General features: G+C 55.6%; 2 protein-coding genes across 2 annotated transcripts in view; both read left to right on the top strand.

The window, feature by feature from the left end:
- Positions 1-1,993, top strand: part of EHD4 (EH domain containing 4) — an 85,735-nt gene extending 83,742 nt beyond the window's left edge. Inside the window, exon 6 of the mRNA XM_065871130.1 lies at positions 1,007-1,993. Coding sequence (XP_065727202.1) covers positions 1,007-1,543 — 537 coding nt within the window. The 3' untranslated portion in view covers positions 1,544-1,993. The remainder of the gene's footprint in view (positions 1-1,006) is intronic.
- A 7,008-nt stretch (positions 1,994-9,001) lies between these two features.
- The window catches only part of SPTBN5 (spectrin beta, non-erythrocytic 5), a 45,768-nt gene continuing 31,110 nt past the window's right edge, over positions 9,002-23,659 (top strand). The window contains 21 exon segments of the mRNA XM_065871709.1: positions 9,002-9,075; positions 9,077-9,218; positions 9,478-9,645; positions 11,949-12,065; positions 14,147-14,304; positions 15,076-15,304; positions 16,166-16,792; positions 18,156-18,259; positions 18,261-18,288; positions 18,402-18,634; positions 18,892-19,045; positions 19,141-19,225; positions 19,228-19,292; positions 19,295-19,339; positions 19,399-19,527; positions 19,529-19,690; positions 20,908-21,040; positions 21,785-21,921; positions 22,010-22,210; positions 22,897-23,014; positions 23,017-23,048. Coding sequence (XP_065727781.1) covers positions 9,002-9,075; positions 9,077-9,218; positions 9,478-9,645; positions 11,949-12,065; positions 14,147-14,304; positions 15,076-15,304; positions 16,166-16,792; positions 18,156-18,259; positions 18,261-18,288; positions 18,402-18,634; positions 18,892-19,045; positions 19,141-19,225; positions 19,228-19,292; positions 19,295-19,339; positions 19,399-19,527; positions 19,529-19,690; positions 20,908-21,040; positions 21,785-21,921; positions 22,010-22,210; positions 22,897-23,014; positions 23,017-23,048 — 3,141 coding nt within the window.

Genomic DNA, 23,659 nt, shown 5'->3' with positions numbered 1-23,659 from the left:
GGCCTGGCACATAACAAATGGTCAGTAAATGTTGGATGGATGGATGGATGGATGGATGGATGGATGGATGGATGGATGGAAGGAAGGAAAGGAAGGAAGGAAGGAAGGAAGGAAGGAAGGGTAACCAAGGCAGGAAGGACTATTTCTACAGAGACATCCACAGAGCCTCTGTGGCATCTACAGCTGGCTCCTGTCCTGGCCAGGCAATTGCCGCGTCCCCTAGGGCCACCTGCAAACCCTGTGCTCTGTCTGCTCCTCCCAGCTGTCCTGGGAGATGCAGCCGAGACCTGCCCTGACCATGCTAGTACTACTCAGCTCTACTGGCTGCATTTATACTTGCCCTTCCCATCCCTACTCCTCTCTCTCTTTCCAATATCAACTTGTACCTATTTGTACCCTAAACTACATTTTTTTAACTGATCGACGTCGTCTTTAAATAATCATTTTACCTAAATTAGTTCTACTGACGGCTCTGTCGCAGCTTCATGATACAGCACAAAGAGGCTAGTCGAGCGGCAGGAGGCATGGGCTATTGTCTTGACTCCGCCAGGACACCCCTTGTGCTCTCTGTGAAATGGGGTTATTAATACCTGCTCTTCCTGACTGCCAGCATTGTTGTGAAAATCAACTGAAGTATGTAAGGTAGGTAAAATACTTTAAAAGATAAAATAGTAGATCTCTAGAGTGCTTTTTTAAAAAAAGACAGGGTGAAAGGAATTTTGTCTCAAAGCCCTAGGGGATCACCGTCCCTCATGCCACTGCCAGCCCAGATTAGGCACCGTAGGAAAATGTTGCATCCCATGCATCTTGTCTCTTGTTCCAAAAGCCACTCCTATGTCTGGTGGGTTCGGATGTGGGGACCCCACCAAAGAGAGAGAGAGCTCTGGACAGCCCAGAGCATGGGCTGCCTGCTTTAAAGGAGCATTTGTCCCCTCCAGCCATCCCTCTCCTCATTTGCTTCCTGCAGGGAGGATGTTAACCAAATCTGTGGTTTCTCCTTTTCCAGGAACAGCTTGAGAGCTATGACTTCACCAAATTCCACTCGCTGAAGCCCAAGCTGATCGAGGCTGTGGACAACATGCTGAGCAACAAGATCTCGTCCCTGATGAGCCTCATCAGCCAGGAGGAGACGAGCATGCCCACGCAGCTGGTGCAGGGCGGTGCCTTCGACGGCACCGCCGAGGGCCCCTTCAACCAGGGCTACGGGGAGGGCGCCAAAGAGGGCGCCGATGAGGAGGAGTGGGTTGTGGCCAAAGACAAGCCTGTCTACGATGAGCTCTTCTACACCCTGTCGCCCATCAATGGCAAGATATCGGGCGTCAACGCCAAGAAGGAGATGGTGACCTCCAAGCTGCCCAACAGCGTCCTGGGCAAGATCTGGAAGCTGGCCGACTGTGACTGCGACGGCATGCTGGACGAGGAGGAATTCGCACTGGCCAAGCACCTCATCAAGATCAAGCTCGATGGCTACGAGCTGCCCAACAGCCTGCCCCCACACCTCGTGCCACCCTCCCACAGGAAATCCTTGCCGAACGCCGACTGAGGGGCAAGCCGCACACAGCGAGGGCGGTGTGGGGCTAGAATTGGGGGGCCTGGGCCAGAGGCCCACACTGCCACTGCCTCACTGAGCGACCCTGGGCGAGACACTGCCCTCTCTGTGCCTCAGTTTCCCCATCTGTAGACCGGGGAGGGCAGACACTGGACACTAGATGAGATTGTTTCACCTTAAAATTCCCAGAGTTTCTAATAAAATGTTGGGGGGACGGGGTGGATACAGGGATGGAAGCGTTGAGAAGAAAGGAAAATCGTCCAAGGAGTCCTCCAAAGCCTAGAGAAGCCCAGATGTGGAATCCCAGGAGCCAGGGGGTGTCAGCTGGAGGCTCTGCTGGGCTTCACTGGACTGTCCATCATTTTGAACCTGCCTGTCCCTCAGAGAGCACCGGGAAGCAGCAAAGACCAGCTTATTTATTTTGTCTCTTGCTCTATTTGGAGTGAAAAAAAAAAAAAAACAGCTGAGAAGGTTTCTGTTCTCTCCAAACTGTCTACCAAAGAGTAGACTGCTGCCCCAGCTTTGAGAGGAGGACGCACCATTTCTGTGTGTCCCCGTCCCTTCTGTAGGCCCGCAGAGCCCGCGGCCAGGCCGCAGGGAGCATCCATCCCAGCGCCTGCTGGCCGGCCCTCCCAGGGCTCCCCCAACCTTGGGGCCTTCCCAGCAAAGTTGTATTTGGTTAGAAATTTGGAACTCACAACCTTTATTAACCCCTGGCAAGAGTTCTAGTATTCATTTCAAGTCACGTTGAAATCTGAAGATTAGCTTTACTTGTCTGGCAACAGGTTGTAGCAAAGTTTATCATATTTAAACTAGAGTAAGAAAAGCGGTGGTTCTCCCCAGTCTTCAGTTAGCGTGGTTACACGTCCCCAAGGCTCCTTGGTCAATGGCAGGATTTAAATCCAGAAAAAACATGAATTGGTGCGTGCAGTGTCCTGGCCCTGTGGCCACAGAGGGGATGGGGGGCCAGCCCAAGGTCAGTCTACTAGCGTTAGACACTTTTTATAAAAAATAGGCATTTTTATTATGACTAGTTTTTTAAATATAGTTTCTATATAAAGGATAAAGGCCTTTATACAGAAACAAGATGCAATCTTTCATATAAAGCCTTTTCTTCAAAAGACTGTGTGGTTCATACCATGAACGCCTCACGAGGTAGGATCTGGGCCCTTACCTGTACATCCGTTCCTGATGTTCCCTCCCTGGGTGCCCTGGGTGAACCTCTCTGGACCACTTGCCCAAATGCCTGTGTCCAGTGGAGGTCACCCTCCCAACTGTGTGGGCTTCAGCTAGGGGATGCGGGTGCCTTTCACCATCATTTATGCAATAAGAGAGACATGATATTTCATCACTATTGTGATGGCTGCATAGCCTGGGACCCTGCTGGCACCAAAAATGAATGAAATCCAAACAGTCACACCTAAGTCTCCCAAAACACTCGTTTTTTTGTTTGTTTGTTTGTTTCTGGTGTCACTTGTGACATCAGGGGCAGAACAGCAGACTTAAGAAAATGTTTACTTTAGAGAAGCATTTATCCAGATGCCAGCCCTCACACTCCCTAGCTTACTTTCTACATAATTTAGTTTTAAGAGAAGTAAATACATAACATGGTTTTAGTCTTAGTGAGTACTTTTAAATTAATTAGACACATAGAAAAGAGACATTTGTAATTCCAGTAGATCTGTGAATGCACGAGGACCACACAGGTGTGTTAGCACAGTGGATCCAGCAGAGGGCAGGATTGAGAGAGGAGGAGAGAGTTCATTTGTCGAAAGGTATAGAGATGCCAAGGTTAGATTATTTCCATTCACAATCATCTTGCTTCTTTAACTCAGCTCAGTTGTCATATATAAAGATAAATATATACACGTATGTCACAAGAGTATGTATCTTGGCCACTTGTTAATGTGTATATATGTACATATGGGCAAGTTTTGTCTGTATGTGGATGTAGAGGAATACTGTTTCAGAGGAGCCACAGAGGAGGTTTCTGGTTCTACGTGGATGGAAGCACCTCATGGGTGATCCCCACCCCACCCCCATGACCTCTGGTGAGAGGACATCTGGCAGCTGAATGCTGAGAAAAAAGGAAGAAAAAGGAAGTCACATGTCCATTTTTCTCAATATCTTCTCTTAAAACCGGAAGTCACCCACCCATCCAGTGTTTTGATTGGAAAGAAAAACACTGAAAGACGTTAGGGATGGCGGCCAAGCAAGGACCCATATCGTCCCGGGACCCGCACAGAGTTCCTCAAGTCTGTGTCCAAAACACCCGTTATCCCCTGACCCCATGCAGCAGGGCCGGGAACACGGAGCCCTTGGGATCTGGGCACCTGGACCGACCTTATTGTCCTCCCTGCACCACCCCACTGTCCAAGTACCCCCTCTGCAGAGTGCTCACGGATGGGGCAGGGGGCGTGGAAGTAGGTAAACTCTAGAACTCTGAAACTATCTTCATGCTCGCCATGATTTCACGGAAGAAAACCTAAGAATCTTGAGTCTGTTTTCTGTACAGCACACGGTATCGCACAACACAAACTTCTGCAGCCTTGAGTTTAGGGGGAAAAAAATGAAAACTTCTGCCTACTCCTCCCGAAGTCGACTTCCAAACTGTGAGCCTGCTGGTGAGGCCTTCCTGAGCCCGTCTGTACAGAAGCGTTGCACTGAGACCTGCCGAGATCCCCCAGCTCTGTGGCCACACGCTGATGTCCAACCCGCTTGGCATCCTACATGGATTCTTTCCTCGTCACACAACTTGGATGACCCAGGTTGGGGCTGCTCTTCTGTGGGAAGGGCCAGGCATTCAGTTGGCTTTCACTTCTCCAGGGCTGGAGTGGCTTCTCCGGAACACTTGTCATCATGCAGCAATAAAGCCTGGATTGGGGGCTGTGACTCCTCCCACAGAACCGTGGGCCTTAAGGAGTTGGATTCTTATTCCATCTCATGGGACTGGTGTCCAGGTGGGTCAGAGAGCATGTGACGAGAAGCCAAATGCCTCGCGCTCTCCCCCAACTGCTGCCTGCCTTACAAACCCGCAGGAGAGGCTTCAGCAGAGCCCTGGCCCCACTGTCCTGGCCACGGTCCTTTGCTATGTCTGCTGGGTCTTGGGGGGCCGCCCCTGCACCACACTGGGAATGTCTTGTACTGGAGCCTGCCGCCTAGGATGGGGTTTAACCACCAGAGTCATGGCCTGACAGCCACCACCAGAACCTTCCCGCTTTATGGCTACACTCCTTGATGCCCAGAACAATACCCTGGACAGATTGCCTTGGAGATAAGGAAAGCATTTAAGGAGGCACTGTTTATTTCCTCCATGGAATGTGGCAAATAACTTTCTTAGGACAGATAACCACTGAGTTTTTCCCAGGTAAACATGGGCAGAATCTAAGAGTATACCAGGTGACGTGTCAATTAGCCAATGCATTTAATACACAATGCTTCTGTTTTTTTTGTAATCATGTTTAGAAATGTCAAAAAAAGACCCAGTCTACTGATCAATAAACTTCTGAAAAAAAATCACTACTTTTTGCCCATTGGCTCTGGTTTTTCAGTTGACTGTGTGCCAGCTGTCTCAGGAATAAAGCAGGGATCCCTTGGAACCATTCTGAAATGAGGCAGAGGAGTTAAGGGGAGGGTGTGCCCCTTTGCACGCCATCCCTGTGACCCCTGACTCTTCCTGCATCTTCCCTGGGTGGTAGACTCGGGCTTCTTCAGCAGGAAAGCAGCTCCATCCACTGTGGGCAGAGACCAGGTCTGGGAGCAGGCCCCAAGGGAGGCTCACACCCCAACTGAGAGTGACTGGAAACCAAGACTGGAGGGGACCATGGAGGAGATCCTTCCGAGGCTGAGGACAGGGCATCACTGAGCATTCACAGGAGATGTCCTCTGTCCGGTGCTGAGGCAGGCCCAAGCACCTGAGGGTGCAGTAGTGCTAGGGTGCAGCCCCTGGCTGGCTGGCACTGCTCCTGCCTCTTGGCATGCCTCACAGGTCTGGACCACCCATAGTAGACATCTGGAGTTTTCACACTTGCACCCATCTACCCTTTTGGTGATCCAGATCTGGAATTTCCTTTGCAGACCACTCTCCACTTCTCCACCCTCAATCTGACGCATGAGATTTGGGGAGATAGACCCCACCCCTTCTTTCCAGGGTGGGTCCTGATTGTCTTGAGCCAATTAGAGTATTTCATCTGCCTGGTCACAGAAATTGTTCAGGAATGGACATGTGTCTATGAGAGCCAGGCTCCTCAGACTTCTGTTCCAACTCTTGGGAGAGATGTACTCTCTTTTCTGAACCATGCAGTACAAAGAAGTGAGCCTATTGGTGCAAACAATATAAATAGCATTGAGAGAAGTGCCCAGAGGTGCTGGAAGCAGAGGAGTGAGGTTAGGCTGACAGCAACCACCCTGTGGAGCATGAAGATGAAGAAGACATTGAGAAAGACTAAGGGAATCCACACCTGTGGTGGCATCATTTGAGCTGCTGGATCAAACCTTACCTGAAGTCCTCCTCCTGCCAGCCTTTTCAGTTATGTGGACCAGTACATTCCCTTTATATCATTTAAACCCATTTGACTTGAAATTTCAGTTACTTGCAGCACAAATATTCCAGAACTGTACTGACCAGCAGGGATTCTCATTTCAACAGGGGCTGCTGTCAGTCACGGCACAAGAGGAGCTGATCCTGGCAGCATGTGCAGTGGCTTTACTGCAGTTGAACTAGGAAGAAAGAAGAGCAGTTCCGTAGCCCTGCTCAGCAACCTCAAATACAGCCACCTCTGTTGAGATCTGTGTACAAAGTGTCATGCAGCTCCATCCTGTCCTCTGGTGGTCACATGACGTGGGATGCTGTGGGCCAAGGCTCTTAACAGGAGGTGAAACAAGCTTACAGAGGTGGGAGAAGGGGGGACTTCCTAGAAGGAGCAGGATTTTAACTAGGGCTGATGTGATTGGAGAATGTGGACGGTGGGGAGTAGAGGGGCATTCTTATTCTAAGCTGAGAGAACCACTGATGTTCAGATTTGGGCAGGAAACCTCTGGTCCCCACCAGGCAATGGGGAGTCTTGCTCTGGGAAGGTACATTGGGCCGGGTGTCGGCTGATGTGCAGGCAGGGTGATGAGCTGGGGACAGTGACGAGGACCTGCAGGGTCAGTGGGAGTAACCGGGTGGGGGGTGCACTGTGGAGTGCTCGCTGGGGGACACAGCAGCAACAGCCATTGGTACCTGACTGGACCTGGGGCTGGGGCGAGGAAGCAGCTCAGGTTCATTCCTGGTGCCACAAAGCAGTCAGTGGCAGGAGGGACCTCACAGGGAGAGGACAGCAGGGGTGGAGGCTCCTCTCAGATACAGGGGAGACGCCCCACTCAAGAGCAGCATGCTTCTCACTTCCAGCCACAGGCCGGGGTGCAGGTGTGATGGGTCCTGCCCAGCTCTCAAGGGCAGGCTGTGGCCACTGCTTCTCTCACCAGCCTGGGCTGTCAGGGACACTTCTGTGAAGTGTTGCTGGGGCTGCTGGGTGGATGAACCCAGACACACAGCCCAGCCCGGTGTCTGTAACCAGACTGTTCTGTGAGGCCATCTGAATTAGAACTCGTTCTCCTTCTGGCATGCAGTCCAAGGTTGCAGAGAGGATGGGGAGGGGAGGGGAGGGAGAGGGAGGGGAGGGGGAGGGAGGGGAGGGGGAGGGAGGGGAGGAGAGGGAGAGGGAGGGGAGGGAGGAGGAGAGGGAGAGGGAGGGCAGGGGAGGGAGGAGGGGAGGGAGAGGGAGGGCAGGGGAGGAGGGAGAGGGAGGGAGGAGAGGAGAGGGGAGGGGAGGAGAGGGGAGGGAAGGGAGGGGAGGAGAGGGAGAGGGAGGGAGGGAGAGGGAGGGGAGGAGAGGGAGAGGGAGGGGAGGGAGGAGGGGAGGGAGAGAGAGGGCAGGGGAGGGAGGAGGGGAGGGAGAGGGAGGGCAGGGGAGGAGGGAGAGGGAGGGAGGGAGAGGGAGGGAGGGGAAGGAGAGAGAGGGAGGGGAGGGAGGGGAGGGAGGGGAGGGGAGGGAGGGGAGGAGAGGGAGAGGGAGGGAGGGGAGGAGAGGGAGGGAGGGAGGGAGAGGGAGGGGAGGGAGGAGGGGAGGGAGAGGGAGGGCAGGGGAGGGAGGAGGGGAGGGAGAGGGAGGGCAAGGGAGGGAGGAGGGGAGGGAGAGGGAGGGCAGGGGAGGAGGGAGAGGGAGGGAGGGAGAGGGAGGGAGGGGAAGGAGAGAGAGGGAGGGGAGGGAGGGGAGGGGAGGGAGGGGAGGGGAGGGAGAGGGAGGGAGAGGGAGGGAGAGGGAGGGAGGGACTCCCCCACAGCCCCCGCCTCTGAGCCTCAGGCCTAGCCAGTGCTGAGGGAGCACAGGTGCTGGTGCCCCACTGGGGCCCCAAAGAGTGAACACCATGTCTCCAACTCTGGAGGAGGCTCTGTCGTTCCCACGGACTTTGCGGGTTACCCCTTCCCAGGGGGAACCCCCATCAGAAAGTGGCTGCAGGCCTGAGGGAGTACCGCCCTGCAGCCCTGGGCTGGGTTGGGTGCATTTCCGTCAGGGCCTGGAAAGCCCAGCCTTGGTCCAAGTCTGTGGTGTGTCTGTGGTGCGTCCCCCAGGAGAGGGTGCAAGGGCCATGGCCCAGCTGGCTCGCTCCCATCCCCGCCCCTGTGGGTGCTCACGGAGAGGCTCTGCAGGGGTGCAGAAGGGTAACCCGAGCCTGCTGGAAGTGGGTGCAGAAGCTCTGACCAGAGGCTCTGCCCTGTGGGGCCTCTGCGTCTTGGGAGCCAGGACCCCCACCTGATGCTGAAGGCATTTGCAACAGGGGATGATGAAGGAGGAGACCCTGGAGCAATTGATTTGGAGCATTCTTGAGCCGCCCCCTCCCAGTCTGGGCCATGCCCTGCGGCAGGTGGGAGAACAATGCGGGCTGTGTGCTGTCACCCCTGCCCTGCTGGCCCAAGAGGAGGGCCATGGCACAGCCCCAGCTCCAGCCTCAGCCTCTCCTGATGTCTCCCTCCCCGCCCAGCCCCTCCTATCTGCCATCTCCGACCATCCAGCCAGGTCTCCTCCCAGGGCCTGCACATCACCAAGGTAAGTAGTTTCCCATTTTCCTTCCACCTGCCCTTTTTGTCCCAAGGAGCAGCAGCAAACGCTGTGGCCCAGGAGAAACCTCTGGCAGCAGGAGTTCTAGAAGAAGAATTTAGAAAGTAGGATGGGACAAAAGGGGCCCTGGGCCATTCAAGCTCAGGACACCAGCCAGAAGGACCAGACCTCACCTGGCTAGGTTCCAAGCTGCAACCACCCACCAAATGTGGGACTGTCTGGCACAGAGGGGCCCCCACTCCCAGGGAGTCATCAGTATCCACAGTCCTCCCCCAACCTCCATGCCCCCAACGTCCCCAGCTTAGGGAAATGTCCAGTGGCCCCTCATCCCCAGAGAGCTCCAGGCCTGATGGCTGGTCAGCCCCACAAGCCCCAGCAAATCCTTGGGGCTACAGGCATGTGAAGCAGGAGGCCAGGGGCAGAGCCCTGGGCCGCTCTCCCAGTCCAGTCCCACCATGGACTCTGCGTATGAGATGGGCCACATTCGCAAGCTGCAGGCACAGCACGTTGCAGATGCAGGAGAAGACTTCACCAAGTGGATCAACAGTATCTTCCAGCACGGCCGGGTGAGTGTAGCTGGGCGTGCCCCACAGCCCATCTCTACTGTCCCCCAAGCTCCCTGGCCAGTGGACCCTGGGGGACCGACTATGAGGTCATCTGGCTGAGGCCACTTCTTTTGACCCCAAAACACAGCTGAGGCCAATGCTCCTTCCTCAAGGCAGATGCTCTGGGCTGCATAGCCCAGGTCCAGGAATGGGGCAGACAGGTGGGGTTAGGCTGACCCTGTACCTTCTCCATCCTCTCCCATGCCTGCTCCATGCCCAGGTGGACATCAAGATCCAGAACCTGTACACAGAGCTGGCTGATGGCACCCACCTGCTGCGGCTGCTGGAGCTCATCTTGGGGGAGGTCCTGCCACCCCCCAACCGGGGCCACATGCGCATACACTTCCTAGAGAACAGCACCCGAGCTCTGGCCTTCCTCAGGATCAAGGTGAGCACTGGGGAGAGGGCTTCTGGGCTTGGTGCTGGGGTGGGCAACGGGGACAGGCTGGATGACTAGATCATCTTTCCTGGGCTGGCCACAGGGCAGAGCAGAGGATCTGGAGCCGGGATCCAGCAGCTGCGATGCAGAGGTCCAGGAAGCAAAGCCCTTCCTTGCACAGTTCTCCCAGTTTAGAGAACACCCACTGGCTGAAGTGGAACAGCCATCGTCCCCAGTGGGTAGAAATGGAATATGCCATTGACTGTAATGAGAGATTGTGGAGTCTAAGCTGAAAGATTCAGTGCACTCTTAACCTTCTCTTTTCATAAATAAGGAAATTATTTACCAGGCAGACCCACAGTCAACTGGCCAGCAGATCCTGGATAGGGGGCCCTAGGGGTGAGGGAAGGTCAGACACAGGGGAAGAGCCTCGGATACTGAGCCAGGCAGTGGAGGAAGGCGATGCAGGGCTACCTTGGAGAAGCTGGACCAGACAGCAGGGAGGGACCTAAGCAAACAGAGAGAAAGGGACAGGCCAAAGAAATAGTCTCTAAAAGGAGACAGGAGCTCCAGGGACACAGAGGGACCCTCACAGCCAGTGTCAGGGGGCTGTGCAGGGGTCATTTATATTGAGAAGCAGGAATTGGGAGGCCCAAGGGCTCCTGGCCTCAGGTACTAAATCACGAGGTGGCTGCCCCTGGAGGCTAAGAAGTCACAGGTGGGACTGGCTGGGCTGAGCCTAAGTCCTGGAATGGAGGTCACAGCCAGCTCCCCTGCGAGCCTGGCCTGCTGAAGGGAGGCCAGGAAGGTGAGAAGCCAAAGCAACAGACAGGAGCACTGCGGTCCCTGGGTGCACAGAAGAGCAGAAAGCTGCCGGCCACACAGTGCCAGGCCCTACTTGGTCCCAGGGACAATGGCCTGAGAGCCAGCTACCTCCTCTTGGGAACCCGGGGAGGGTGCAAGCCCCACAGCCCTTGTCAGAGGCTATGCAGCTCCCCTCAAGCTTAGAGACACAGCATGTCACTGATACGTAACCTATGAAGGTGACAGCCTTGTCTCTACCATATATATGAGGCAGCTATGGTCAAACTTTGGCCCCCAGCACACAGTTAATAAGTAGCAGAATGTGGGGTGCACTCATTTCTGGAGCCCTTGCCCTGTGCCGGGAACTGCATGTCACAAAGCCCAGACCTGAGCATAGGGGACCTACAGTTTCAGGGGAGACAGTTTATTTGAACCCAGATGAGCAATATGCTGGTAAATGTTTAACAATCAGCTATCTGGGCTGGGGAGCTGAGGGGAAGGAGGCAGATGAAATCCCTGGTTCTGTAGCATTTGCTGATTTCCGAGGCCTTCATACCCCTACCACGACATCGCTAAGCACAAAATCGGGAAGATTTTTTAAAAGGTGGCCAGGGTAGGCCTCAATGAGAGAGTAGCGTTTGAGTAAAGACTTAAAGCAAGAGAAGGAAATAGCCATGGGACTCTCTTGGGGAATAATATTTTCAGACAGCAGGGATAGCCAGTACAAAAGCCCCAAGGCCTGAGCTTAGAATCTCAGGGAACTGCAAGAATCCCATGGGTCTTAGAGCCATGGGGTCCGGAAGAGGAGGATGGAGCCAGAGGGTGAAGGGGCCCAAGCCACATGCGACTTTCATGTTTATTCTGTTCCTTTCTCTCCTTGATTCAACCCTTCCTGTCCAAGTGGCAAAATCTAGGTCAGCAGGTTCTCAACATTAGTGCGTATAAGAACCACCGAGGTGTTTGTCCAAATACAAATTCCTGGGCCCTGGTCCAAGAGAGTCTGATTGGGTGGAGCTTGGGAATCTGAATGTTTAACAGGAGATGGAACACTGATGAAGAAGGCTGAGATTCAAATGTGAGCCAGGGACCCAAGCACTCACTGGAGATCCCCAGATGCCCTGGGAGGTGGAGGCAGACAGTCGATGCTGTCTATTGAGCTCATACATTGACTTTTACAACTCTTCATTTCAACCTCCTTAGTTGAACCACTGATCCTGGCCCAGGTTTACCTGTAGCCCATGCATGGGGAGTCCTCCTGCTCCTGTGGTCCAGCCCAGTTCACCATGTTGGGACTTTCCCTAAGGGGGCTTGGGACCAAAGCCCCAACCACTTAGAAATGCTTTACTTGCCTGGCCTTGTGCCTGCCTGCCTCTCCCCTGGGGATTTCCTAGGGCAGGACAGACTCCAGAACCCTCCCATCCAGCAGCCAGCCTCCTGGACACTTGGTTACTATGAGTCTTCTCTGGTATATGGGCTTTGCAGCTGAGCCCGGTCAACTTTGCCCACAGGTGCCAATACCCCTCATTGAGCCAGAGAACATCGTGGATGGAGACCAGATGCTCATCCTGGGACTCATCTGGGTCATCATTCTTTGTTTCCAGATTGCCCACATCTCCCTGGACAGGGTATGTCTCAGCCCCCAGTGCCCAGCCCTGGCCTCACCTCAGGGCCCTGGGGACAGAGCAGTTGCACCCAACTGTTAGGATCCCCACAGCGGATCCTTGGCATCCACACAACTACTATTCACTCATCAACCACGGGCAAAGATGTCAAAATGTCAGAGAGACTGTGATATGCTGAAGTGAGAACTAGATTCACAGGCTTCAAGCCTGATCTGGGACGAGTCATTCACTAGTGAGGGGGTCAAGTTACCTGCCCACCACCCATCTTTCATCCCCGATTTGTTACAGGGCATTGAAATCCTGTAACTTTCATTACCCCTTAATGTATTATTGGAGGAAATTAAACATACAGAGGGAGCCCCAGCCCTGGAGGTTTCCAAATCCCCAGGATCCTGAAAACCAAAGAGATGGTCCCCCATCTTCTTCCATTCTCCCTCTTGTTTTCCCACAGCTGGATCAGAAAGAGTAAACACATAAAGTCCTCATATTTGTCGATTTTCATAGTTTCTAAAACCCCATCTAAAACTTGATTCTAGTAGGTTAGGAAAGCAAACCTGGAGAATGAAATCCTAATGAAAAGAAGCCAGAGATTTGGCTCAAATCCAGGAGGATCCTTTACACTCACGAGGGAACTGTGAGCCCCAGGAGAGCAGGGGCCTTGCCTGCCTACATCCCCAGAGCCTAGCATGTACGTGGCGAATGAATGGATGGATGAATTTCTAACTGACCTCAAGCCCTTCCAGGAAGCCACGCTCCCCTCCCCCGCCCCCAAGGCCAGTTCCAGGTGCCCCTGCCACCCTTTCCCTTAGGAGCAGCAAGTCCACATCATCCCCTGACTGGCCACCAACCAGCTAACTGGCTCTCTTGTCCGCCGCCAGCTCAGGCTCTGCTCCCTGCAAAACTCAGACATGTCTGGCACCAGGCTGACCTCACACACGCACATGCTCACCCCAGAATCTCTCCTGGTTCATGTCTGCCAGCCTAGCCCAGCCACTCAGGATATCTGGACCTGGCCTGGCTGTGGCAGAGCCCCGCTCCAGGCCCTGAAGCTCTTTCCCCCTCCCCTCCCCTGCGCTGCTGCTCACTTGTCCTTCCTACCCAAGCTCCGGGGCCCAAAGGGCAGGGCAGGAAATGCAGCCTGCTGTGCTTTAACATTCTGAGTTTATAAACAGGAGTTGGTAGAGGGGAGAAAAGGAGAGGAAGAGTCAAGGGAAAAGGAGATGGGGACTCTGCGGTGTGAGGGACGAGGGAGGGAGTGGATGGAAGGGGAGGACCACTGAGGGCAGGACAGGGACGAGGAATGGAAGGCAGGGAAAGAAGTGGAGCCAGGAAGGAGAAGGGAAAGGAGCACCGAGTGGAAGAGGGATGCGGACGGGAGTGGGGGCAGGTGGAAGCCGAGAGTAGCAGAATAAAGGAAAGTATCCAGGAGACTGAAACCAGTTATAGATGGTCATTTCCCAGTCTGAAGAAGCCGTCGCATGAGGCATCGTGGGGGCAGACAGGTGGGCTCCCCATGTCAGAGATGGGCTCTGTCAGATGTTTCTGGGTCAAGAGAGACCCTTCCCTATCAGCTGGGGAACCCAGGGCAACTTCCTGACCTCTCTCACTGCACCTCATATGCCATCCTTAGAATGTAAATACTAATAGCGCCTACCTCTGAGGGCTGTGCTGGGTGGAGAGCCACGTGTGCAGGCCGGTGGCTGGTTGGCAGAAAACCCGTGTTGACCAGGAGCCGGTCTAATGAAGCCCAGACTCAATTCTTTGCAGCCCAGGGTAGGTTAGCACAGTGCCTGGCCCATCAGAAAGGCTGGAGAAACGGGACTTACTGCTGCTGTTGTCACCAGTTGCGACTCAAAGCCAGCTGCTCAGAGGTGACAGGTTTCAAGCACTCCGCTTCTTTGTAAGGACAATCTTTCTCTCGCACCCCCATTCCCTCCCCAGCACGAGTGAAAGCGAGTACAGTCAGATGCTCGGGGTGGGAGAGCAGGATCACAGCGTGCCCAGCCTGCCTCTCCCACGGCCTGCGGGCTCTGCTGTCCCACCCCCCCGTCCCTGCATGGTGACCCGCTGTCCTGTCCTTCCAGGAGGAGTTTGGGGCCAGCACAGCCCTGCTGTCTGCCAAGGAGGCTCTGCTGCTCTGGTGCCAGCGGAAGACGGCCGGCTACGCCAACGCCAATATCACTGACTTCTCCCGCAGCTGGAGTGATGGGCTCGGCTTCAGTGCCCTCATCCACACCCACAGGTGTGCATGAGGGAGGGGCCCCAGCGCCTCCGGACCCTGGCCTGGCCTGAGGCAGCCCTTGGCTTCCTTCTGGGAGGCCTCTACCCACTGAGCCAACTGCTCCAGGACTTGGGTCCTCAACCCACCCATTCTCCCATGTCCCTCTGGCCCCTGTGCTGGGCACAGAGATAAAGACAGCTAACAGCTGAGGCCCCGGTCTGTGATACCCCTACCCCCTTCCATGGAATTGGCCAGGTTTGCCTTTGACCCTGCCTTCCTCCACCCTCTGTGCCCCTGATTCTCTTTTCTGTCCTCTCCCTGGCAAGTACCTGACTTTTTTTTTTTTTTTTTTTTTTTTTTTTTTGCGGTACGTGGGCCTCTCACTGTTGTGGCCTCTCCCGTTGCGGAGCACAGGCTCTGGATGCGCAGGCTCAGCGGCCATGGCTCACGGGCCCAGCCGCTCCGCGGCATGTGGGATCCTCCCGGACCGGGGCACGAACCCGTGTCCCCTGCATCAGCAGGCGGACTCTCAACCACTGCGCCACCAGGGAAGCCCGCACCTGACCTTTTAGAGCTTCCTCCCCTACCCAGGAGCCTGACCCCTGAGCAAAATTAATCCTCCCCTCTCCCAGCCCTATTCCTTCAGCCGGGGTCTCAGATAATCATCAGGGGGAAACTAATGCACTGCAAGGTATGAATGACCAATAGGAGCTGGTTTGCCTTTTTAACAAGTCCACTTAAAGCCAAGCAGTCACTGACTCTGGTAAAGAACCCTGCCTGCTCTCTGCCCAGGCCAGATCTGCTTCACTACGGCTACCTGCATCCCGACCCCGCACTACCCCACCTCCACTGTGCTTTCCGTGTGGCTGAGCAGGAGCTGGGCATCGCTCAGCTGCTGGCCCCCGAGGACGTGGTGGCCCTACAGCCCGATGAGCGTTCCATCATGACTCACGTCTCCTTCTACTACCACCACTTCTCCCACCTGCACCAGGGGCAGACTGTCCAGAAGAGACTCGCGAAGGTTGGTAACAAAGGGGAGGTGGCATCGAGGAGAGGTGGGGTGAACACGGGCTCCGGAGTCAGACACACCTGAGTTTGAAGGCTGTCTCTACCCCTTCCTCGCTGTGTGGCCTTGGCTGTGTCACCTAACTTTACTGTACTCCATCTGTAAAATGGAGATGATGATTCCTAGGCAATAGATAATTAATTCTGGGTAATAGAAGTCTGCTATGAGTGTGCAAGGGGGCATAAGCACAGTGCCTGGCACACAGGAAAGCCAGGTGGGTGATGCCCCTTCCTGCCCCTCCCCCTCCCCCTCCCCCTCTGCTCTTAGGTTTCTAAGCTCCTAATGGGATTAAAAGGCTCAGAGAGCTGGACTCTGCAAGGACAAGCACAGCACAGCTCTGCGGGGCTGAGTCCATGTTTCTGGGGGCTCTCTTACTCTCTGGGCACGATGGCAAAGGCTGAGGCTTGGGTAGCCTGTTCTCAGGGTTGGTGTCTCAGCTGGGCATGGGGGAGATGATCCAGGCCAAGGGCTCTGAGCTGCTTTAGGGGTGTGGCGGCCTCAGGGAAGAAAAGGAAGGCTCAGAAAAAGAACAGCCCCCCCACCCCCAAGTTGAGGCCAAATGGAGTAAAATAAGGTAGAGGAAGGCAGGACGGGGTCCCACACTCCCAGGTCTGAGTGTAGAATGGCGGCAGACCCGCTTCTCTGGGGGCTGGGAGGAACCCCACTTTAGTGTGTCCTCAGCTGAGGGCAGGAGCTACTGCCCACCTGGGCAAGCCTGGCTGGCACTCAGCACCCAAAAGGGGAGGGCCTCCAGAGCCTGGATTCCAGGGCCTGCCCCCAGGTGCCGCCCTGACCCTTTCCCGTGCCCTCTGCCAGATCCTGCTTCAGCTCCAGGAGACAGAGGCGCTGCAGACCCAGTGTGAGCAGCTGGTGGCCGACCTCCTGTGGTGGATCGCGGAGAAGCCGGTGCAGCTGGAGGCCCGGGATTTCCCAGACACCCTGCCAGGCATGCGCCAGCTGCTGGTGGCCTTTGCCTCCTTCTGCACCCAGGAGAAGCCGCCGAGGCTGCAGCAGCGAGGGGCCACGGAGGCCCTGCTCTTCCGGCTGCAGATGGCACTCCGAGCCCAGAATCGCAGGCACTTCCTGCCGCACGAGGGCCTGGGCCCTGCAGAGCTGTCCCAGAGCTGGGCAGGCCTGGAGCAGGCAGAGGCCTCGTGGAGCCAGGCCCTACAGCAGAGGTTCCTGCAACTAGAGAGGTTGGAAACCCTGGGCCGGCGCTTCCAGCGTAAGGCAGCCCTCCAGGAGAGCTTCCTAACAGACACAGAGCAGGTGCTGGACCGGGCTGCAGCCCCGCCAGCCAGCCCGGCCACAGTGGAAGTGGCCACCCAGAGGCTGGAGGCTGGCTTCCTGCCCCAGGAGGGGTGCTTCCAGGCCCTGGCCGAGATTGCAGACATCCTCCAGCAGGAGCACTACCATGGCTGGGCAGAGGTGGCCTGCAGGTGAGCCCCAGACACGTGAACGGTCTTCAAAATAGGCTAGGGCCTTTCTACCATGCCCCTGTCTTTACACAGCCCATTCCTGGACACAGAGGCAGGGATGATTTATGGGTTTGGGGCTCCCTTTAAAAAGATCTAACTCCTGGGAATCCCCTGGCAATCCAGTCGTTAAGAGCGCTTTCACTGCTGGGGCCAAGGTTCAATCCCTGGTCAGGGAACTGAGATCCTACCAGCCGCAAGGTGTGGCCTAAATAAATAAAAATAAAAAGATCTAGCTCCCACTGATGTCTGAAATTCCACCATCTGTAATTGATCCCTTTTGGTAAAGCACTGTTCTTTCTAGATAGCCTCTTATTAATTCATTCACTAAACATTTATTGAGTATCTACTATGTCCCAAGTACTATTCTAGGTGTTAGAGATTTAGCAGTGAAGAGGACAAACAAAAATCCCTCCCTCCATAGAGCTTACATACTACTGAGGAAAACAGAAAAAATATATAGTATGTGAGATAGTGATTTTTAAAAATAATAAAGCAGAATAGGGGAATATGAGGTGCCAAGGTGGGGGGAGGGAATTATATTGGGTGGTCAGAGGAGGTTTACTTTTGAGCAAAGACCAGCAAGAAGTGAGAAGCCACACAGATCTGAGGACAGCCTCTACTAGTGCAGTGTCCCAAGGTGGCACACGCGTGGCATATTTGAAAAACAACACAGAAGCCAGTGTTGGCCAAGTGAACAAGTTGTAGTTGAGGTTAGGGAGGTATGGAGGCGAGAGGTGGTGGCAGAGATCCTGCTGGGCCCTGCAGGACACAGTAAAGATTTGTACTTAGCAGAAGATAAGCAGTCATGACAGGGCTTGAGCAGAGGAGTGACACCATCTAACTTTCGTTTTACAATGATAACTCTGGATGCCATGTCAGGAATAGACTGAAAGGGCAAAGTCAGAAGGAGGTAATAATGATCCAGACCAGAGAAGCAGTGAAGGTGATGAGAAATTGGTGGGATCCTGCATATATTTTGAATCCAACAGGATCTGCACACAGATCAGATGTGGGGTGTGAGAAAGTGAGTTATCAAGGTTTTGGCCAGGGCACCTGGAAGGATGGAGTTGCTATCACCTGAGATGAGGACTGGAAAGAAGGCTTCGGGGTCCGTGAAGGCCTGAACCTCCCAAGCCCTCCTTCTAGCTTCTCTGCCTGTGTCTAAAAGGTGGAGATACTACCTCAACTGGATGGATGCTCACAGCTCCAGTCACGGTACTCAGGCTCCTCCAGGACAGCCAATCCCCACCCCGCAACTGTGGACCCCAAGGTTGCTTCCCTAACCCAGCCCAGTGGGTACCACCCTTATTCTCACATCCCCCATGCAGTTGGAGATCACTCAGTGCTGGGAGCGGCTCCTTCCGCGGCTGCGAGGGCAGAGGAAGCAGATGGCAGGCATGCAGGCTGTGCTGAGCCTGCTGCAGGAAGTAGACTGCCTCCAAGAAGCTCAACCAACTGCAGGTGGGCCCTGGACCAGCAGATCCCTGGGAAACACAGCAGGATGTGCCAGCCCTGACATTCACGGGGACCCAGCACTCTGGGACTTTAATGACCACTCATCTGTCCCTGGCCAGGTGCTGGCCAGCTCCACGGCCTGTGGGCAGCAGCTGGCAGAGGTAGTGGAGCTGCTTCAGGGGCATGACCTGCTGGAGGCCCAGATCTTGGCCCATGGTGCCCACGTGAGCCATCCTGCCCATCAGACAATGGAGCTGGATTCTTCCCTAGGCACTAGTGTGGAAGTGCTGCAGGCCAAGGCCAGGGTGCTGGCCCAGCTCCACCAGAGCCTGGTGTCTCTTGCCAGGTCCCGGTAAGAGCTCACCCGAACTCCCCTACCCTCTCCAGAACTTTTCTGTAACCCAAATTACCCCCTGCCCAGCTTAAAACTGTGCTGCCTGGCAACTTCCTCTACACTGACCCTCATCCCCAAGGCCTCTGTCTCCTCTGTTGAGTCATCCAGGAAAAGGAAAACTCCTGTCTAAGGGGGAGTGTCTGAGCCTGCTGGGGAACCCCATCCCCAAGCCCCGTCGCTCCCCGAGCCACTCTGTGGCCCTTGCTGTCCCTCAGGCGGGCCTTGCTGGTGCAGACCCTGCAGCGGGCAGAGCTCCTGCACAACTGTGAGGAGGAGGAAGCCTGGTTGAGGGAGCAGGGACAGCTGGTGGAGGATGCGGCCCTGGGCCCGGATCTCAGCCAGATCGCTGCGGCCCTGCAGCAACACAAGGTGCCCACTACCCTGCGCCCTGCCGGTTCCCCTCTCCCTGCCTTCCCGCCCTTCCCCTCACCCAGCTCCCTGCTCTGCTGTCTGCCAGGCCCTAGGAGCCGAGCTCCGCCCGCCACCAGGCCGTGTGCACTGATCTCATTCGGAGAGGACGCGACCTGGGCGCACGCGGGCCCCGATCGCGGCGGATCCCCGGGAACGGGCCGCGGTGGTGCAGGGCGCGTGGCGGAGGCTCTGGGCCCGGGCGGCGGGGCGGGGCGGGGCGCGCGGCTGCAGGCGGCCCTGCTCGTCCAGCAGGTAGCTGGGCGGCGGGTGGGGAGTGTGGGGTCGGCCCGTGCCCAGCCTGCCCTCCTCAGTACTTCGCCAACGTGGCGGAGGCAGCCTTGTGGCTCCGGGAGCGGCGGTCAGCGCCGGAGAGCATGTCCTTTGGGCAGGACCAGGCGGCCGCTGAGGCCCTGCTGTGGCGCCACCTGCGGCTCGAGCACGGCAGTGCGCGTCTTTGGGGCCGAGCTGCGGCGATTGGACGAGCCCGCGCCGGCCGCAGCCCGGGGGCATCGTCGCTCCTGGTACGCGGGGGACCCACCGGGCAGGGACCCAGACCCACGGGCCTCCGACAACAAATGCGCGTGCTGTGCCCGCTCTCCCATGGTCACACAGAGGGTGGAAATGGGAGGGCATTTGTGGCCCCTGACCCGGCCTTCCCCTGCGCTTGGAGGTGCCCACCCCTCCTCAGATCATCTCCCCTGCCGACCCGCCCACAGTTAGTGGAGTCCTGTCTGCTCACGGTTGGAGGCCATCAAAGTGTAGTTTGGTGTTGCTCACTTCGCCTGCCAGTTCCCAGGCACTGATCAGTTTCCCCCAGGAGTGTCCCTTTACTTTCACCACCAGGCCTAAGGTGACCCTTCAGTCCTATTTTGCTCTCTCTCCTGACTTGGCCTTTTTAGGTTTGGGGTGGCCTAATCACTACACCACACTGCTTTCTGAACCCCCTCCCTCAGTTCATCGAGCCTCCAGTTTTAAAAGAAACAGATACCTACCTGGTGGGCAGTTTGGTCCACCCTACGAGGGCTTGCAATTGTCTTTCAAGAAGCCATACATGTAGCTCAGGATGCGTAAATCACAGCCCTCAAACCCTGTACTCACATTTGGTCCCTCTACCCTCATCCCAAGGAAGCTCCATTTCCCAGATGCCCTCTCTCTGCCCAGCCATGTCCCATGCACCTGCGGAGCTGCAGCTCAGGTCCTCGTATCTTAGGAGGGGGCTGACTGGGGTTCTGGTCCTGACCACCAGGACCAGACTAACCAGGTCTGAAAACTCTATGGTTCTAATTTAGCCGAGGTCGAGCTATCTCTTTTCCTTTGCATTTATTCCCTGGACCACATAATTAACAATTTTGGAAAATAGATCCACAGTGTGTTAGCAGTTGTCTGGTTACCTCTACAGATGAGGTAACCAAGGTTCACAGAGGCCAAATTACTGCCCTCACAGCTGCTGGAGAGGCCTCCCAACTCCTGGTCCAGGGCTGTTTCTACCCCATCCTTCCCTGTGTGGCTATGATGTTTAACTCCAGCACTTAGTTATATTAACACACACTGCTTTTGGTATTGCCTCCCTCCTGTTCTGTGTGGCCTCCTTCTCCGGTCTGAGCTAATTGTTTAAATGAATGAACGCGAGGTACCTTATCCTTCTTTTGTGTCCTCTACTGCCCAGCCAGCCCTGGCATTGATAGAGAGGTTAGTCCTAGTCTCTGGCATTTCCAGACCCTTGCTTTGCCCAATGGGGGTGGTTGATACAGAAATGCCCCCTCTCCTGGGGGTGGGGAACCACTTTGGCAGCTAAGCAGAGCCTTCCCTCCTCCATACAGAAGGAGCCCCCTGAAGGCTGGAGCAGAGTTGATGGAGATGCGACTGGGAGACCTCAGGATGGGACCCAAATTTCAGCACTGCCGGGCAGCCAGTACCCCTGCCCTCTGGTCCAGATGAGCTTCATCTACAGAGGTATAAGACCAAGACCCCATGTAGGAACCTTAACAGAGCATCATAAATGTATTCTGTGTGGCTCTCGGGGGCATCTGAAGACCAAAGGGAGGGAGTTAAGAGAGGCCATTTTGGGCTCAGCAGAAAGAGAGATGTGAAGCTGCTCGAAATTCTGAGTCTTCTTTTGTTTTCTTCCCCTCTCCAGTCTTTCTCTGTGCCTATTCCTTTTCTTTAGCCTGGCTGCCACTGCTGTGTCTTACCCTTGCCCAGGGCCAGAGGCACAGAGGGACAGAGACCAGATGCTCATCCACCCCCATCGGGAGGGCCAGCCTGTGCTTTCTCCACCCCTCTCTGCCCCATCTTCTACCACCAGAGCCACTCTGCCTCCCCCTCTGCAAATCCTGCTCCCCCAGCCAGACCCACTGAGGCCCACTTTGTCCATGAAATCTTTCCCAACAGCCCCAGACTGTTCTGGCCATTTCCCCACCCTGGACACCCATAGTATTTATTTCACACAATGCACATTCTGCTTATCCGTGCACAGTCCCGGGAGGTGTCCCATCAGCTCTAGGTCTGTGGGCTTATAAGCCTGAGAAGATCGTAAGGCCCTGAACAGGAAGCTCTGACCCTTGTCCTCTTCTCGCCCCCAGGGCTCCTGGCACAGGGCTGAGTAATAAATAATCCCCCGCCCATCCCCACTGGCCAGCTCCTGGGTCAAGAAGAGGAGCAGGACTAGGATAGCTCTCAGAACCTGTGCTCCCACAGGGACGCACTTCACCCAGCTCCCGAGAGAGACCCTGCAGCCCCTGCGCCAGACGAGCCCCGACACCTGGGAGCTGAAGGACTGGGGGTGCTGCCCGGCCAGGTACCCATCAGCCACATCATGGAACAAGAATCCCAAGGTACAACCACTGGCCCCACCCAGCCTAGCCTTCTGCTGCTTGCGGGGAGCCCCCTCCAGACATGCTGCCCTCTGTCCTGTCCGCACAGGTGGTGTCTGCCCTGAGCTCTCCGAAAGAAGGCCCAAGGAACCCAGGGGCCCCGCGTGAGGTTTCCTGCTACTCTGGCCCCCGGGGCACCCAGAAGATGGCCCTCCCAGATGAGCCTGACCCTGCCTTTGACCCCAACACCATCCTCCAGACACAGGACCACTTGAGCCAGGACTATGAGGGCCTGCGGACCCTGGCAGAGGTAACGCTCCTTGTTCAAGAAACGTTCACGGAGCACCCACTCGGGGCTAGACCCTGAGCCGTGAGCCCAGGGACAGAGCAGTGACTGGACTTGCTCCCTGACCTTGGGGAGCTTACGTCATGGCAGAGAAGATGTGAAACAAGTCATTAGACAGACGCGGGTGTGATGGGAGCGTGAGAGGGGAGCCCAGGTCAGGACGGGGAGTCAGGGAAGGCGTCGCTGAGGGAAGGACATTTAGGCAGAGACTTGAACAACGAGAAGCTGAGAGCAGGTGAGCCGGGGGAGGGCAGGGGGAGATGGCAGGGAGGAGTGTTCTAGGCAGGACCTGTGCAAAGGCAGGAACGAGGGCCATGGTGCCTGGAGCACAGCAGTGAGGCCCAGGAGCGGCTAGAGGAGAGCCCGGAGAGGAGGGGGCCCGGGAGTGGGGTCAGGTCCCATGGGAGAAGCGTGGATTGTACCTAAGAGCCAAAGGACATGAGTAGGACAGGAGCAAAAGCACACATTCTGCCGGGGCCCTCTACCCTGTGCCACCTCTGACAGAGGGCACAGAGCCCAGCTCTGGGACAGGGACCGTTTCTGGCCCTGGCCCTGGGCTCTGCTGGTTGGGAGGTGATGGGGGACCTGCTCTGAGCGCCCCGTGGCAGGCACTGACCCTCACCCCAGCCTCTGGGCCGGCCTCTCCTCAGCACCGCAGGGCCCGGCTGGAGGAGGTGGTGGCCCTGTTTGGCTTCTATGGCTCCTGTGGGGAGCTGCAGTCCTGGTGGGCAAACCAGACAGTGCCGTTCCGAACACTGCAGCCCCAGGCCACAACTTGGAGGTCATGCAGCTCAAGTGTGAGGTACACTCCCCTTGGAGCCGGTGTGGGGTTCTTAGCTGCTTGGCCCTGCCACCCCTCTTTATTCCTGCCCTGCTCCCTCCTCACCATGCTTCTGCCTCCCCCTTATCCACTCTCAGTGCTCCATGTTAGCCGTGGTCCTGTCTGGGAGGAGGGAGGGAGGGAACTGGCCTTGAATGTTTTTAAATTGAGATATAATTGGCATACAACACTGTATTATTTCAGGTGTACAACGTAATAATTAGATGTTTGTATATTATTGCAAAATGCCCACAACAATAAATCTAGGTAACAACCATCACCATACGTACATAGTTACAGAATTATTTTTCTAGGGATGAGAACTTTTAAGACTTATTCTCTTAGCAACTTTCAAATATGCAATATAGTATTATTAACTATAGTTGCCATGGTGTACATTACACCCCCATGACTTTTTATTTTATAACTGGACGTTTGTACCTTTTGACTCCCTTCACCCATTTCACCCATTCGTTACTCCTCCCCTTTGGCAACCACCAATGTGTTCTCTGAATCTCTGAGCCTGTTGTTTTTCTTTTTAGATCCCACATGTAAGTAAGATCATATGGTATTTGTCTTTCTCCATCTGACTT

The sequence above is a fragment of the Phocoena phocoena genome, chromosome 2 (genome assembly GCF_963924675.1).
Source record: "Phocoena phocoena chromosome 2, mPhoPho1.1, whole genome shotgun sequence".
Taxonomy (NCBI): domain Eukaryota; kingdom Metazoa; phylum Chordata; class Mammalia; order Artiodactyla; family Phocoenidae; genus Phocoena; species Phocoena phocoena.
Note: the sequence above shows the minus strand (reverse complement) of the source record. Positions and strands in the feature narration are given on the sequence as shown.